The sequence below is a fragment of the Pelophylax lessonae genome (genome assembly GCF_965119305.1).
Source record: "Pelophylax lessonae genome assembly, chromosome: 3".
In the NCBI taxonomy this organism is placed as follows: Eukaryota; Metazoa; Chordata; class Amphibia; order Anura; family Ranidae; genus Pelophylax; species Pelophylax lessonae.
The window spans coordinates 348,708,525-348,724,015 of NC_138770.1; the positions used below are offsets into that span (position 1 = coordinate 348,708,525).

Sequence of the window (15,491 nt, forward strand, 5' to 3'; positions counted from 1 at the left end):
TAATGAACACAGGGATCCTGAGTTCCTCCTATTTAGGAACACAGGTCTCTGTGTTCATTCAGCAAGTCCATCCCCCACACAGTTCGAAAGCACCCCCTAGTGGCAGATTTAAACCTTTGACCGCCCCTGGTGTTAACCCTTTCTCTGTTAGTGTCATTAGTACAGTAACAGTGCAAATTTTTCTAGCACTCATTACTGTAATGTCACTGGTCCCCCCAAAAGTGTCAAAAATGTCAGTTGGGTGTCCAATCTGTCCACCGCAATATTGCAGTCCCGCTAAGAATCGCTGATCTCCTGCAATTACTAGTAAAAAAAAAAAATCTTTCCCCTAGTTTGTAGACGCGGTAACTTTTGCGCAAACCAGTCAATATGCTCTTATTGGGATTTTTTTACTAAACATATGTAGCAGAATACATATTGGCCTAAAATGATGAAAAAAAATTAGATTTTTAATTTATTTTTTATTGGAAATGGTTTATAGCAGAAAGTAAAAATTTTTTTTTTGTTTTTTTTCAAAATTGTCGCTCTTTGATCACCTCTGACTTATTTTATGCGCTATAAAAACCACCAAAAGAAAGCTCTATTTGTGGGAAAAAAGGACCATGTTATTTGGGTACAGTGCCGCACAACCGTGCAATTGTCAACGCAGTGCCTTATTGCAAAAAATTACCTGGTCATTAAGGCGGTAAAACCTTCCGGTCCAGAAGTGGTTAACTTTGGATAGTAAAACATATTTCTTTCTTCCAGCAAATACCTTATACAGCCCACTTCCTCTTTCTTGTCTGGTAATTAGCCCAGGCTAATGACATCATGCACAGCTCTCTCTCTCTCACTCACTCTCATGACAGTTTGCCAGCAAGGGAGGAGGGATGAGTCATAGGAAAGCTGCAGAGCTAGAGGGGGCTGGATGAGGGTGGAGATAACAGGAGACTGCAGAGATCCAGGTGTATTCAACTGGAGAGGAGAAATGTGCAGGCAAGCAATGGTGTGTGTGTGTGTGTGTGTGTGTGTGTGTGTATACAGTCAGGTCCATAAATATTGGGACATCAACACAATTCTAATCTTTTTGGCTCTATACACCACCACAATAGACTGAAACAAACAAGCAAGAAACAAACACGATGTGCTTTAACTGCAGACTTTCAGCTTTAATTTGAGGGTATATACATCCAAATCAGGTGAATGGTGAAGGAATTACAGCAGTTTGTGTATGTGCCTCCCACTTTTTAAAGGGACCAAAAGTAATGGGACAGATTAAGAATCATAAATCAAGCTTTCATTTTTTAATACTTGGTTGCACATCCTTTGCAGTCAATTACAGCCTGAAGTCTAGAACGCATAGACATCACCAGACGCTGGGTTTCATCCCTGGTGATGCTCTGCAAGGCCTCTACTTCAATGGTCTTCAGTTCCTGCTTGTTCTTGGGGCATTTTCCCTTCAGTTTTGTCTTCAGCAAGTGAAATGCATGCTCAATCGGATTCAGGTCAGTTGATTAACTTGGCCATTGCATAACATTCCACTTCTTTCCCTAAAAAAACTCTTTGGTTGCTTTTGCAGTATGCTTCGGGTCATTGTCTATCTGCACTGTGAAGTGCCGCCCAATGAGTTCTGAAGCATGTGGCTAAATATGAGCAGACGATATTGCCCAAAACACTTCAGAATTCATCCTGCTGCTTTTGTCAGCAGTTACATCATCAATAAATACAAGAGAGCCAGTTCCATTGGCAGCCATACATGCTCACGCCATGACACTACCACCACCATGCTTCACTAATGAGGTGGTATGCTTTGGATCATGAGCAGTTCCTTTCATTCTCCATACTGTTCTCTTCCCATCATTCTGGTACAAGTTGATCTTGGTCTCACCTGTCTATAGGATGTTGTTCCAGAACTGTAAAGGCTTTTTTAGATGTTGTTTGGCAAACTCTAATCTGGCCTTCCTGTTTTTGAGGCTCACCAATTGTTCACATCTTGTGTTGAACCCTCTGTTCATTGTGTTCACTCTGGTGAAGTCTTCTCTTGATTGTTGACTTTGACACACATACACCTACCTTCTGGAGAGTGTTCTTGATCTGACCAACTGTTGTGAAGGGTGTTTTCTTCACCAGGGAAAGAATTATTTCCCTGGTGAAGGAAACCACCACGGTTGTTTTCCGTGGTTCTATGGGTCTTTTGGTGTTGCTGAGCTCACCGGTGCGTTCTTTCTTTTTAAGGATGTTCCAAACTGTTGATTTGGCCACACCTAACGTTTTTGCTCTCTCTCTGATAGGTTTGTTTTGTTTTTTCAGCCTAATGATGGTTTGCTTCACTGATAGTGACAGCTCTTTGGATCTCATATTGAGAGTTGACAGCAACAGATTCCAAATGCAAATAGCACACTTGAAATTAACTCTGGACCTTTTATCTGCACCTTGTAAAAGGGATAGTGAGGGAATAACACACACCTGGCCATGGGACAGCTGAGCAGCCAATTGTCACATTACTTTTGGTCCCTTAAGAAGTGGGAGGCCCATATACAAACTGTTGTAATTCTTACACCTTTCACCTGATTTGGATGTAAATACCCTCCAAATTAAAGCTGAAAGTCTGCAGTTAAAGCACATCTTGTTTGTTTCATTTCAAATTCATTGTGGTGGTGTATGGAGCCAAAAAGATTAGAATTGGGACTAGAATTGTGTCGATGTCCCAATATTTATGGACCTGACTGTGTGTATATATATATATATATATATATATATATATATATATATATATATATATATATATATATAGTCTAGACACCCCTGTTAAAATGTCAGGTTTCTGTGATGTAAAAGTGAGACAAAGATAAATAATTTCAGAACTTTTTCCACCTTTAATGTGACCTATAAACTGTACAACTCAATTGAAAAACAAACTGAAATCTTTTAGGGGGGAGGAAGTAAAACTAAAAAACTAAAATAATGTGGCTGCTTTAGTGTGCAGACCCTCTTATAACTGGGAATGTAGCGGTGTTCAGAATAAAGCAATCACATTCAAACTCATGTTAAATAGGAGTCAGTACACACCTGCCATCATTTAAAGTGCCCCTGATAAGCTTCCAACGCCTCAGAGGAATCTCATGGTTAAAAAGGTATCAGTCAGGAGAAGGGTACAAAAGAATTTCCAAGGCAAATTGTTGAAAAGACGAGGAGAAAAAAACTGTTTAGGGAGGCTGCCAAGAGGCCTACAGCAATTTTAAAGGAGCTGCAGGAATTTCTGGCAAGTACTGACTGTGTGGTACATGTGACAACCATCTCTTATATTCTTCATATGTCTGGGCTATGGGGTAGAGTTGCAAGATGGAAGCTTTTTTTTAAAAAAAAAAAGAAAAAGAAAAACTTGCAAGCCCGACTAAATTTTGCAAAAACACATCTGAAGTCTCCCAAAAGCATGTGGGAAAATGTGTTTTGGAATTATGGCCAAAAAGTTCAACCTTGGTTTCATCATACCATAAGATATGTTTGGTGCAAAAACAACACTGCACATCACCAAAAGAACACCATAATCACTGTGAAGCATGGTGGTGGCAGTATAATGATTTGGGGCTGTTTTTCTTCAGGTGGAACAGGGGCCTTAGTCAAGGTAGAGGGAATAATGAACAGTTCCAAATGCCAGTCAATATTGGCACAAAACCTTCATGCTTCTTCTAGAAAGCTGAACATGAAGAACTTCATCTTTCAGCATGACAACGACCCAAAGCATACATCCAAATCAACAAAGGAATGACTTCACCAGAAGAAGATTAAAGTTTTGGAATGGCCCAGCCAGAGCCCAGACCTGAATCCAATTGAAAATCTGTGGGGTGATGTGAAGAGGGCTGTGCACAGGAGATGCCCTCGCAATCTGACAGCTTTGGAGTATTTTTGCAAAGAAGAGTGGGCATATATTACCAAGCCAAGATGTGCAATGCTGATAGGCTCATACCAAAAAAGACTTTTGTAATAAAAATCAAAAGGTGCTTCAACAAAGTATTAGTTTAAGAGTGTGCACACTTATGCAGCCATAATAACTGGATTTTTGACTATACCGTAAAATCCTTTTCTTTGAAGTTCATTGACAGACGCAGTTCTATATTCTTCTTAACCATTGGGTTATGCTGCCCCCTACAGGAGTAGGACACTAGGCAGGAAAAAAACGTTACCACACCTATGGGACAGTCCCTGCAGGCATACACCCACTCACTCTGCTACAGGATTCAGTTTTGTTGCAAGCAGTGTTAGAGGAAAAACCCCAACCAACTCAGAAATAGAGGGGTGGGTGCTGCGTCGGTCAAACTTCAGAGAAAAGGATTTCACAGGAAGTCAAAAATCCAGTTTTCTCTTTCGTTCATTGACAGACGCAGCTCCATAATCTTCCTAACCATTGGGACGTCCCAAAGCAGTATTTGCATGAAGGGTAAGAAAAAAAACACAGAGAAAGAATGCAAGACCCCTATCCTTCAATACCTGGCTTTCAACAGCCACGCCGTTAAAGCCAGCGACTGTGAATCAGGATGGAAGATCGGGCCTTGAGACAGCAGCTCTTCCCTGAGAGGAAGTCTCCCAGGAGCATCGGCGACCAACCTTACCAGATCTGCGTACCAAAGCCGGTGAGGCCAGTCAGGGGCCACCAGAATGACCGGAATCCCTTCCCCCTCTATTCTGTGCAGAAGCCTCGGCAGGAGTTTCAGCAGAGGGAACGCATAGATCAGCAGATACTGACCCCAAGGAGTCACCAGTGCATCTGTGGCATCGGCCAGAGGATCCCTAGACCTGGCTACAAACCTCTGTACCTTCTTGTTGAGTCGAGAGGCTAACAGGTTGATGTTGGGTGTCCCCCACTGGACACAGAGAAGATGAAACACCTCCAGGTGTGGGGACCATTTTCCCTGATCCAACACCTGCCCCACCTTACCTGAGGTAATCTGCCTGCCAGTTCTCCCCTCCTGGGATATGCACGGCAGAGATGTCTGGAACAAATTTTTCTGTCCATTTCAGGATCTTGGCCACCTCCAGGGCTGCCAAGACACTCTTGGTGCCCCTTGATGATTGGACGTAAGCCACGGCCGTGGCATTGGCCGATTGAATCCAAACTGGACAACCCCGCAGACGATTTGTCCAGTGACTCAGGCAAAGCTTTATTGCTCTAAGATCCAGAATATTGATCAGTAGTCTGGACTCTTCCATAGTCCAGGTCCACTGGACACAAAGCTTCCCAAGCACTCCTCAGCCGGACAGGCTGGCATCCGTGGTTACCACGGTCCAATACAATGGGAGAATGGACTTGCCCTGGCTTAAGGCCAACGAGCGAAGCCACCACAGAAGAGCACTCCTTGTGCTGTGACTCGACCAAATCATATTGTCCAAAGATTTTGGATCTTTTTTCCACTTGACAAGAATTTCCCTTTGCAGAGCTCGCGTGTGGAACTGAGCAAAGGGAACCGCCTTGAAGGTAGACACTATCAGACCTAGGGCTCGCATGAAAGTCCGCAGAGAGGACAGTTTACTGGATAACAGCAAACGAATCGTCCTCTGCAACTTTTGCAGCTTTTTTGGGGGAAGACACACCCTCGCCGAAGCGGAGTCTAGAGTCAGTCGCAGATAAACCAACTTGGAGGTTGGGACCAGAGCAGACCTTTTGAAATTGTCAAACCAAACTCTTGCAGAGTCCAGACAGTGATAGACAGATCGCCCACCAGAACTGAGTGGGAATACGCTCTTAAGAGAAGATCATCTAAGTACCCTAGGACCGCAATCCCCCACTGTCGCAGTAAAGCCAATACAGGAGCCAAAACTTTTGTGAAGACCCTGGGGGCGGAGGCGAGACCAAAGGGTAATGCCACAAATTGGATATGCTCCTCTCCTACAACAAATCTAAGGAAACGCTAATGTCCAGCATAAATAGGGATGTGCAGCTAGGCATCCTTGATGTCGATAGAGGCCAAAAAGTCCTAATGGTGTAGGGACGCCACTACTGTGCGAATGGACTCCATTCTAAACCTCTGAACCCACACAAAGCGATTCAGAACCTTGGAGGTCCAGAAATGGATGCACTTTTTCCTCTTTTCTGGGACTAGTAACCAAGTTTCAATAAAAACCATGACAGCGTTCCCGGGAGGGAACCGGTACAATCACCCTTTGTGAAAGCAGGTCCTGTACCGCCCCTCGTAGGTCCCGCAACCGATCTGGAGATTTGGCGGGAAAAATCTGTACGACGGTTGGGACCTGAATTTGATCTTGTAACCCGATGGCATCAGTTTGTGGATCCATTTGTCCTGAATCAAAGAGGTCCATGGTTGCCGAAAGAAACAAAGACGTCCCCTCACCCCAGATACGGGTGAGATACAGGGATTTGTCTGCAGATCTGGGGGGGGGGGCCTGCTCTCGGCTTACCCAACCACCTCTTCTTGGAACACCCAGAAGACCTAAATGGCTTAGATCCTCTCTCCTGCATGCCGTAGGCACGAAAGGGCCACCTGTGGGCTGTAAAATAAGGCCCCCTTCTATTATGTGGTGACTTGCCCTTGGAGGATTGAGGAAGAGGAGTACTCTTCCCACCTGTAAGCCCCTTGATCAGTTCATCCAATGAGGATCCAAACAAGCTGTCCCCCGTAAAGGGGAGCTCTGATAGAGCCTTCTTTGGAGCCTGATTCACAGACCAGCTTTTTAGCCACACCATGCGTCTAATGGCTACCCCTACCGCTGATACTCTGGCTACAAGAGGGGCCGCATCTAGCGACGCGTCCCATATAAATAGTAGGGCTTGGACCATTTGGTCTGTTAGCTCTGTCAGGCCTGGAGGGAGCTGTTCTGTTTCCAGGTCACTTTTTAGTAACTTTACCCATTCCGTTATGGTCTGGGTCACCAGAGTAATCCCGAATATCAGTTTAAGTATTGAGTCCGCAATCACATGTAAGTGGCGGAACAGAGACCCAATCCTTCCATCCACAAGTTCTTTAAAGACCAGACATTCCTCCACCGGGACCACAGTAGATTTGTTCAGTCTGGAGCCCGGTGGAACGGTCCATGTTGTGGATACAGCGTCCGAGAATGGATAGCGCCTCTTAAAACGCTTTGGCACCAATAACATCTGTTTGAGGCGCCCCCATTGGTCAGAGACAATTTTGTCAAAGTTCCGGACAAGGGAAAACCTTCTGGGATTTGCAAGTGACAAATAACACCTGCGTCCCCGACGCTGCAGAATCATCCGCCATTTTTAGAGTTTCCCACACTGACACTATAAGTGCCTCCACTAGCGTGTTTTCCCGCGCAGCTGCAGACAAGGATATGCTGTCCTCACCATCCGAGTGCGATGACACAGTACCCTCAGGGAAACCTGCGTCCGTGGCAGCCACATCTACCTCAGAATCTGAGGATACAGGAGAGACGGGAGGGCATAGGGCGCTTTTTACTAGTGGTATTCTTTAAAACCAAATCCACTTTTGACACCAGGTTTTCCAAAACCGCCGTTAAGGCAGACAGGGTTTGCAACCCGGAGGTCCCCGCAACCACAAGTAGGGGATCTGTAGGTGAAACCTATTCCCGGGACTCCATTTGAACACTGGAAAGCGCAGTGTCACTTTAAGAAAAATGCAAAAAAAAAAAAAAACTGACCCACACCGCTTCACCAGCAGTGCTACAAGTCCCAGTCACTAGCAGTGCAGATAGCAGGGTGAGAGAGAGAGACCTACAGGGACCCCAACAGACATATCACCATCCGATATGGAGGAGAATAAGATTGGTCTGCTGTGCAGAAAAACGATCTTCACAGGAAGAGGAAGTACCTTGGTTCATCAGTAGAGTAAAGGCCTAGCTGCTCCCTGCTCTCCAGCGTTCGCGGACTCCGAGAAAAAGGCCGCCCAATGCATTCCTATGGGGAAACCACAAGAACATGGCCGTCCATGCATTTCAATGGGAACTTCTGAAAAATGGAGCTGAACGATTCTGTGGGAAAATGGCGGCCCCCTCGGTGAGCCATGTGGTCTCCAGGACCCCCTGAGAGGTCCAATGATCTAGTGGCATCCCCACCAGGATTAACCCCCCCCCCCCAGCTTATGCTATAGCGGTATCAGCGCCCCCCGAGGACCCCCATCGCTGTATGATGGTGGGGAGGAAAGCCCTGGGGGAGCCTGGTACAGAGTGGCCAGGGGGAATGGGGGGGCACCCGAGGGTCCGACCTTCCCGGGGATAAGCCCACGTCTGCCCTGAGACCACCTGAGCTATGGGGGGACACTACTCACCATACCAATGACAATCAGGTGGGCGCCACTCCGGACAAACTACCTCTCCACTCGGGGTGGGGGTGCTGACGGCCAAGGGGCACGCTGCAACTCAGGACGAACCAGGTCGTGCACGTCCCGGCGAGGTGTTTAACTCGCGGGCCAGCCCCCGTCCAGTAGAGCTCTGTCATGGTGAGGCCTAGCGCGGGGCTATAACCTGCACACACACTCGCTGGCCGGACTGGGAGACCTTAAAGATCTAGGATATTCAGTCCGAAACACAGTCCGGCTGTTGATTGCAGTTCTCTCAGGAACATAACTAGCTAAAAAATTAAAATTTTAACAAAGGTTCCCTTTAAAATAAAAAAAAAAGCTAAGACCGAAGTCCCAGCCAACCATATATATATATATATATATATTAGGGATGCACCGAATATTCGGCGGCCGAACATTATTTGGCCGAAAATAGAGAAAATAGCACTTTCGGTGTTCGGCCGAATAAGTCAAAAGGCCGAATAATTATGTGCCGAACAATGTCAGCTTCCGCCCGGACAGCTCCCCTTCCTCAATGCGGCTCCCGGCTCCCTTCTCGCACGCCGCCGGTGTCCTGTCCGGCCGCGAGTAGGGGGTGTGACGTCACGCGCGCATCCCGCCCCCTGCTCCTGACTGCGGCTCCTTCACACTAGGTCCAGCGAGCGTGACACTATGTGCACGCCCCGCCCCCCTGTTCGTGGCTTTTGGCTCCGACCTGGCTGCAGTTCAGGTATGTGGAGCTGAGCACATTTGGGGGAGAATAAGGTAGCTGCACAAGCATTAGTGTGCAGACTGCCATATGTTGTTGCCACTTGCCATGCTCATTACATTAGAGTGCCCTATAAAGTGCCCCTTAAAAAAAAAAAGAAAAAAAATGTGCCCAACAGAGTGCTCCCTTGACATAAAATGTGGCCATCAGCGTGCCCCTTATTTTATGCTAAGGGACATGCTGATGAGCATATTTTATGTTAAGGGGCACTCTGATGAGCATATTTTATGTTAAGGGGCACGCTAATGGGCATATTTTATGTTAAAAAATGCGAAACACCGCGTTCGGTATTCGGCCTTCGGCCAAGCATTTCATTATTATTCGGCTTCGGCCAAGAATTTCATTTTGGTGCATCCCTAATATTATATTATATATATATATATATATATATATATATATATATATATATATATATATATATATATATATATATATATATATATATATATACACACATACATACATACATACATATATACATACATATATACATACATACACACACACACACACACATACATACAATAAACAGTCCAAATGTTGATCCCAGTGCAAATAAGAATAGCAGCCAATAGGTGTGACTTCAAGATGTGCATACAGTGATGGTGGCACCCTCCAAACACCGCAGTTGGTCTCACAGGATATGAAGAGGGAACTCCTCATTGTGTAGTAGGTTTCAAAAATCCAAATTCATTGAAGAGATTAAAAATATTGCAAATACAAAAAACATTCAAGTGGACAGACCTGCTATGCTTCCCGTAATCAGCCGGGCTCCCCTGCGGTCGCTGCCAAGAACCGTGCCGCTACCAGAAGTGTACCGAGCGGCGTGCTTTGCCATCAACTCTTTTGGGCTCTCCGGCTGGGAAGGCCGCAGCCACCACAAACCCTCCCAGGGCCAGAGCACTGATAGCTCCGCTCTTCTCCCGCGAGGAGGAGCTCCGTGTTCCACAAGCCCGGCCGCCGCCGCCACTCTCATCAAGCGCTAGCGCCGCCATGACACTTCTGTACTGACAGACAACTCCCCCCCACCCCCGGAACTGACGTTATTAGCTAATCGATTTTGCAGTCACCCCGAATCGATGCAGAATCACGAAGGGTCACATCACGATGCATCGATTCGGCGATTATTTTCCGCAGGCCTAGTGAGCAAAGGGCCCACTAGAGGACATCGAGCCCTCAGGCCACCCTCAACAAGTCGGTTTCCGATTTTTCGGTCAGACATTATTCACACCAGTGGCCTGCTGGAGGTCATTTTGTTGGGCTCTGGCAGTGCTCATCCTGTTCCTCCGTGCACAAAGGAACAGACACCGGTCCTGCTGATGGGTTAAGGACCTTTTATGGCCCTGTCCAGCTCTCCTAAAGTACCTGCCTGTCTCCTAGAATCTCCTCCATGCTCTTGACTGTGCTGGGAGACACAGCAAACCTTCTGGCAAAGGCATGTATTGATGTGTCATCCTGGAGGAGTTGGACTGCCTGTGCAACCTCTATAGGGTCCACGTATTGCCTCGTGCTACAAGTAGTGACACTGACCCTAGCCAAATGCAAAACTAGTGATAAACTGTCACAAAAGAGGAGTAGGAAAAAAGTCAGTGAAAAACTAGTGTTTCATTAAACACCAAAGCAGCTGAAATTAATTAACAACCCCCTTCGCTACTTAACTGACCAGATCAATATCCCAGGAGTTTAAATGACTTGGTGCTGTACTCTGATTAAAAAGTGTTCCTTTATTTTTTTTGGAGCAGTGTAGCTTGAGTCTTGTCCAAGGAAACAAGAGGCAGGGACTGCCTGTTCAAAGTGCTGGCCCCAGGAGCCGCCACTGTAATTTACAAGCTGATAATATTTATTATAGCAAAATGTAATGAAGCCCATTAATAAAAAGTAATACCATAATCCTCTAATCCTCTAAAGCAGCTTTGTACGTTCTTTTCACATCTACATATGACACAGTGCATCTACCAACCCTAACTATCCATAACTCTATCTATAAAACTCAATCCCATTTTTGCCCTTGGCCTAGCCTGCTAAGGAGGTTACTATTAAAGTGGAACTTTGCCCAAAAGGCGAAGTTCCGCTTTAAGGCCTCCTCCGCGAACATTTGGCACATTTTTGGAGGGGAGGGGGAAGCGGGTACCTGTTTTTGAGTTCTCCTCCCCTCCTCCCTCCTAGTAGTCTTCTGGCACACATCATACAGTATCTCACAAAAGTGAGTACACCCCTTACATATTTGTAAATATATTATATTGTTTCATGTGACAACACTGAAAAAAATTACACTTTGTTATACAAGCTTATACAAGTTACATTGTAGCAGTGTAAATTTGCTGTCCCCTCAAAATAACAACACACAGCCATTAATGTCTAAACCGCTGGTAACAAAAGCGAGTACACCCCTAAATAAAAATGTCCAAATTGGGCCCAATTAGCCATTTTCCCTTCCCGGTGTCATGTGAAATTGCTCAGTGGATGGCTCTATCCACCCCACTCCATTCGAGAAAAATAGTTTGACCAACTTGTGTTTAATAGGCCTGCCGGAACATTTTAGGCCAAACAGCGGCTGCAACCATTCAGAGCCCCAGCAGGTCTCAGCAGTCGAAATACAATAGGTGCAGCAGGAGATTTGTTTAAGGCAGGGGTGGGGAACCTGTGGCCCTCAAAGCCATCTGATCCGACCCTGCCATTGGGCTGCCTCCGGAGGGGAAGGGGAGGGGGGAGTGCCTCCTGATTACACACAGAGCAGGTTCCTCTGCTTAACCGGCACGGCCGCTGTCATACAAAGTCACGCCTCCTACCTATGATAGACAACACAGTGGTGACGTCTAACATAGGAGTCGGTCCAGGAGGCGTGACTTCGTATGAGAGCGCCCGCGCCGGGTAATTAGAAGAACCCTGCTCTGTGTGTAATCAGGAGGCGCTCTAATCCCCATGTGCTCTGCATTGATAGGGGGCACTAATCACCCTGCACTGATGGGGGGGGCGCTAATCACCCTGCATTGATGGGGGGCGCTAATCACTCTGCATTGATGGGGGCACGCATCGCTCTGCATTGATGGGGGGGCACTCATCGCTCTGCATTGATGGGGGGGCGCTCGTCGCTCTGCATTGATGGGGGGGCGCTCGTCACTCTGCATTGATGGGGGGCGCTCGTCACTCTGCATTGATGGGGGCGCTCGTCACTCTGCATTGATGGGGGCGCTCGTCACTCTGCATTGATGGGGGCGCTCGTCACTCTGCATTGATGGGGGCGCTCGTCACTCTGCATTGATGGGGGCGCTAGTCACTCTGCATTGATGGGGGCGCTAGTCACTCTGCATTGATGGGGGGCACTAATCCCTCTGCATTGATGGGGGGCACTAATCCCTCTGCATTGATTGGGGCACTAATCACTCTGCATTGATTGGGGCACTAATCCCTCTGCATTAAGGGGGGCACTAATCCCTCTGCATTAAGGGGGGCACTAATCCCTCTGCATTAAGGGGGGCACTAATCCCTCTGCATTGATGGGGGGTACTAATCCCTCTGCATTGATGGGGGGCACTAATCCCTCTGCATTGATGGGGGGCACTAATCCCTCTGCATTGATGGGGGGTACTAATCCCTCTGCATTGATGGGGGGTACTAATCCCTCTGCATTGATGGGGGGCACTAATCCCTCTGCATTGATGGGGGGCACTAATCACTCTGCATTGATGGGGGGCACTAATCACTCTGCATTGATGGGGGGCACTAATCACTCTGCATTGATTGGGGCACTAATCACTCTGCATTGATTGGGGCACTAATCACTCTGCATTGATTGGGGCACTAATCACTCTGCATTGATTGGGGCACTAATCACTCTGCATTGATTGGGGCACTAATCCCTCTGCATTAAGGGGGGCACTAATCCCTCTGCATTAAGGGGGGGCACTAATCCCTCTGCATTGATGGGGGCACTAATCCCTCTGCACTGATGGGGGGCACTAATCCCTCTGCATTGATGGGGGGCAATAATCCCTCTGCATTGATGGGGGGCACTAATCACTCTGCATTGATGGGGGGCACTAATCACTCTGCATTGATTGGGGCACTAATCACTCTGCATTGATTGGGGAAAACCAATTTGCCTGTAGCAACATCATCAATACCAGCTAACATCACACACCTCACCAAAGAAAAGCAGTTGCAGCCATCACATTGGGGGGGAGTTATTTAAATGTTTGACCAAATATAACAGGCACATTTTTAAGTGGATAATTTTGTACGGCCCCCCGAATGATTTTAAAAATACCCAAATGGCCCTTGGCAGAAAAAAGGTTCCCCACATAGCATTTATCTCCATAACTAACCTTTGACTGTTTTTCCTTCATTGCATTGCTTAGGCACCATAAAGAATGGAAGGGACTTGAACTCTCTCTTCACCTTTGTTCCCAGCCAGCTGTCTATATTCATCCCATCTCTTGTCTTTGCTGGCCAGCTCTGCCTGATTTCTAAGGCAATCACAAGATCCACCTCAATGTTTGTTGGCTTATTCTCAATTATCAGAGTCACCGCAGGGCTGGATGGATTTTTTCTCTTTACAGAAACTGGCATTCCTGTAAAAAGATATAAGCAAAATCAATCCAGACAAATAAAATGCAACATTACGACTGCATAAGATGAAATCTGTACTCCAGTCTGCTCCTCTTCGAAGTCACTTTATTGGATCATCCATAATACCTATACAGCCATAGTGTCTCCCCCAAAGAAACCATCTCCTTGATGAGCTTCACTACATCGTAGCTTTGATCACAAGATCCTTGTGATATTAAAACACGTCAAGGGCTGTGTGACCAGGGAGCAGGATTAGAAGATACTGGAAGCTGAGTGATCAGTGAGCAGGGCAGAAGGAAAAAACACCAGGGACTGCGTGATCAGTGAAAGCAAACAGGGGACACCGGGGGGGCCATGTGAGCAGGGTAAGATGAGAAGATGCCAGGGGCTATGTGACCAGCAAGCAGGAACAAAGGACACAGAGGGCTGTGTGAGCAGGAGCGGGAGGAGAGGACACCCGCGGCCCTGTGATCAGTGAATGGGAGCAGGAGTAAAGGATGCAGGGGAATGTGTAATCAGTGAGGAGAGGACGCCAAAGGACACAGGATTCCCCCTAGAGGCTGTCTACCCACTCATGAGCATAGGGCTAACCTGGCCTTTAGAAGCTTTGGAGTGTTGGTCCTTTCTGGAATGTTTGAAATGTCACCTTAACTCCCTCCCTAACTCCCTATTGCACGCCTCCTCATTTCTTACCAAAATGCTAGCTCCTTCCAGGCCCTCCATGGGGGCACATGCCCCACAAATACAGAGGGGGGCGGGTGCTTTGATGGGGTGATGGAATAGTCTCACTCATCTTCATTTTTCATTTCTCTGGTTCAGAAGATTTCGGGTTTTTTTCTAAAACATTAAGACTTGCTCTCTTCAGAATTTTCTTATCCACTGTGCCTTTAATCTCTGGCTGTGGTTCTTCTGAACAGGTCAGGACTGACAAATGCGTTCTTCCCTTTTACGTTATTTAAGATTTATACAGCACACTTCCTGGACAATGATGACCTCTCAGGGCTTCACTCGCATACATGATTTCCCAACCTCATGTTCCTTCTCATCTTGGTCAACAAAGCCCCTAACATGGAACATTAATCCTATCTCCAAATCTGCCACTGAATTTCAAATCTTAGGAAACATTCACAGTTCTCAAACACATAGTTATTACAATTATACAGGATTTATATAGCGCCAACAGTTTGCGCAGAGCTTTGCATTTTTAAGTGAGACAGTACAGTTTGCAATCTAATCAAGAGTGGCATATAATAAAAAAAATAAAAAATAAGTAACTGAGGGGTGAGCGGATGAGAGAATTAAAAGTTCAGTTGTTAGGGGATTGCGGAATAGGCTTCTCTGAAGAGATGTGTTTCAAGTGGGCAGAGTAAGAGATAGCTAGAAAGATAGGGGTAGAGAGTTCCAGAGGATGGAAGAGGCTCTGGAGAAGTCCTGGAGACATGTATGGGAGGAAGAGACAAGGGAGCTAGAGAGCAGGAGATTTTGGGAGAAGCGGAGAGGACGCTTTGGGTGATATATTGAGACATGATTAGTGATGTCCCTTGGGACAGAGTTTTACATTTCTTTGTACGTTAGCATTTTGAATTGTATTCCCTGGGCAATCGGAACTCAGTGGAGGGTTTGTCAGAGAGGGGTAGGGGACACTGAGCTGGCAGCAGCAAAAATTTGTTTTTGAACACACATGCATGCACTCTCTGGGATTGCTGAGGCTCATGTCCCCAATATACTCTACTATGAACCAGAGAGGGCCCATTCCCTCTATCTCTGGAAGCAAGACCTTGCCAGAACTGAAAGCAAGACCTTGCCAACCTTGTGGACTTTGTGGACTGAAGCAAAACCTAGTCTAGAATAGCAAAATGTTCCTTAAACACCTCAATTTTGGAAACTGCATAAAAAATTCC

The 15,491-nt window shown here is 46.5% G+C and overlaps 1 protein-coding gene across 1 annotated transcript in view; it reads right to left on the minus strand.

Annotated features, from left to right (window-relative positions):
* LOC309550156 (cyclic GMP-AMP synthase-like) overlaps positions 1–15,491 on the minus strand; it is a gene marked incomplete at its 5' end in the record, with an annotated part of 137,014 nt that overhangs the window by 51,745 nt on the left and 69,778 nt on the right. The window contains one exon of the mRNA XM_082250589.1: positions 13,347–13,592. Coding sequence (XP_082106715.1) covers positions 13,347–13,592 — 246 coding nt within the window. The remainder of the gene's footprint in view (positions 1–13,346; positions 13,593–15,491) is intronic.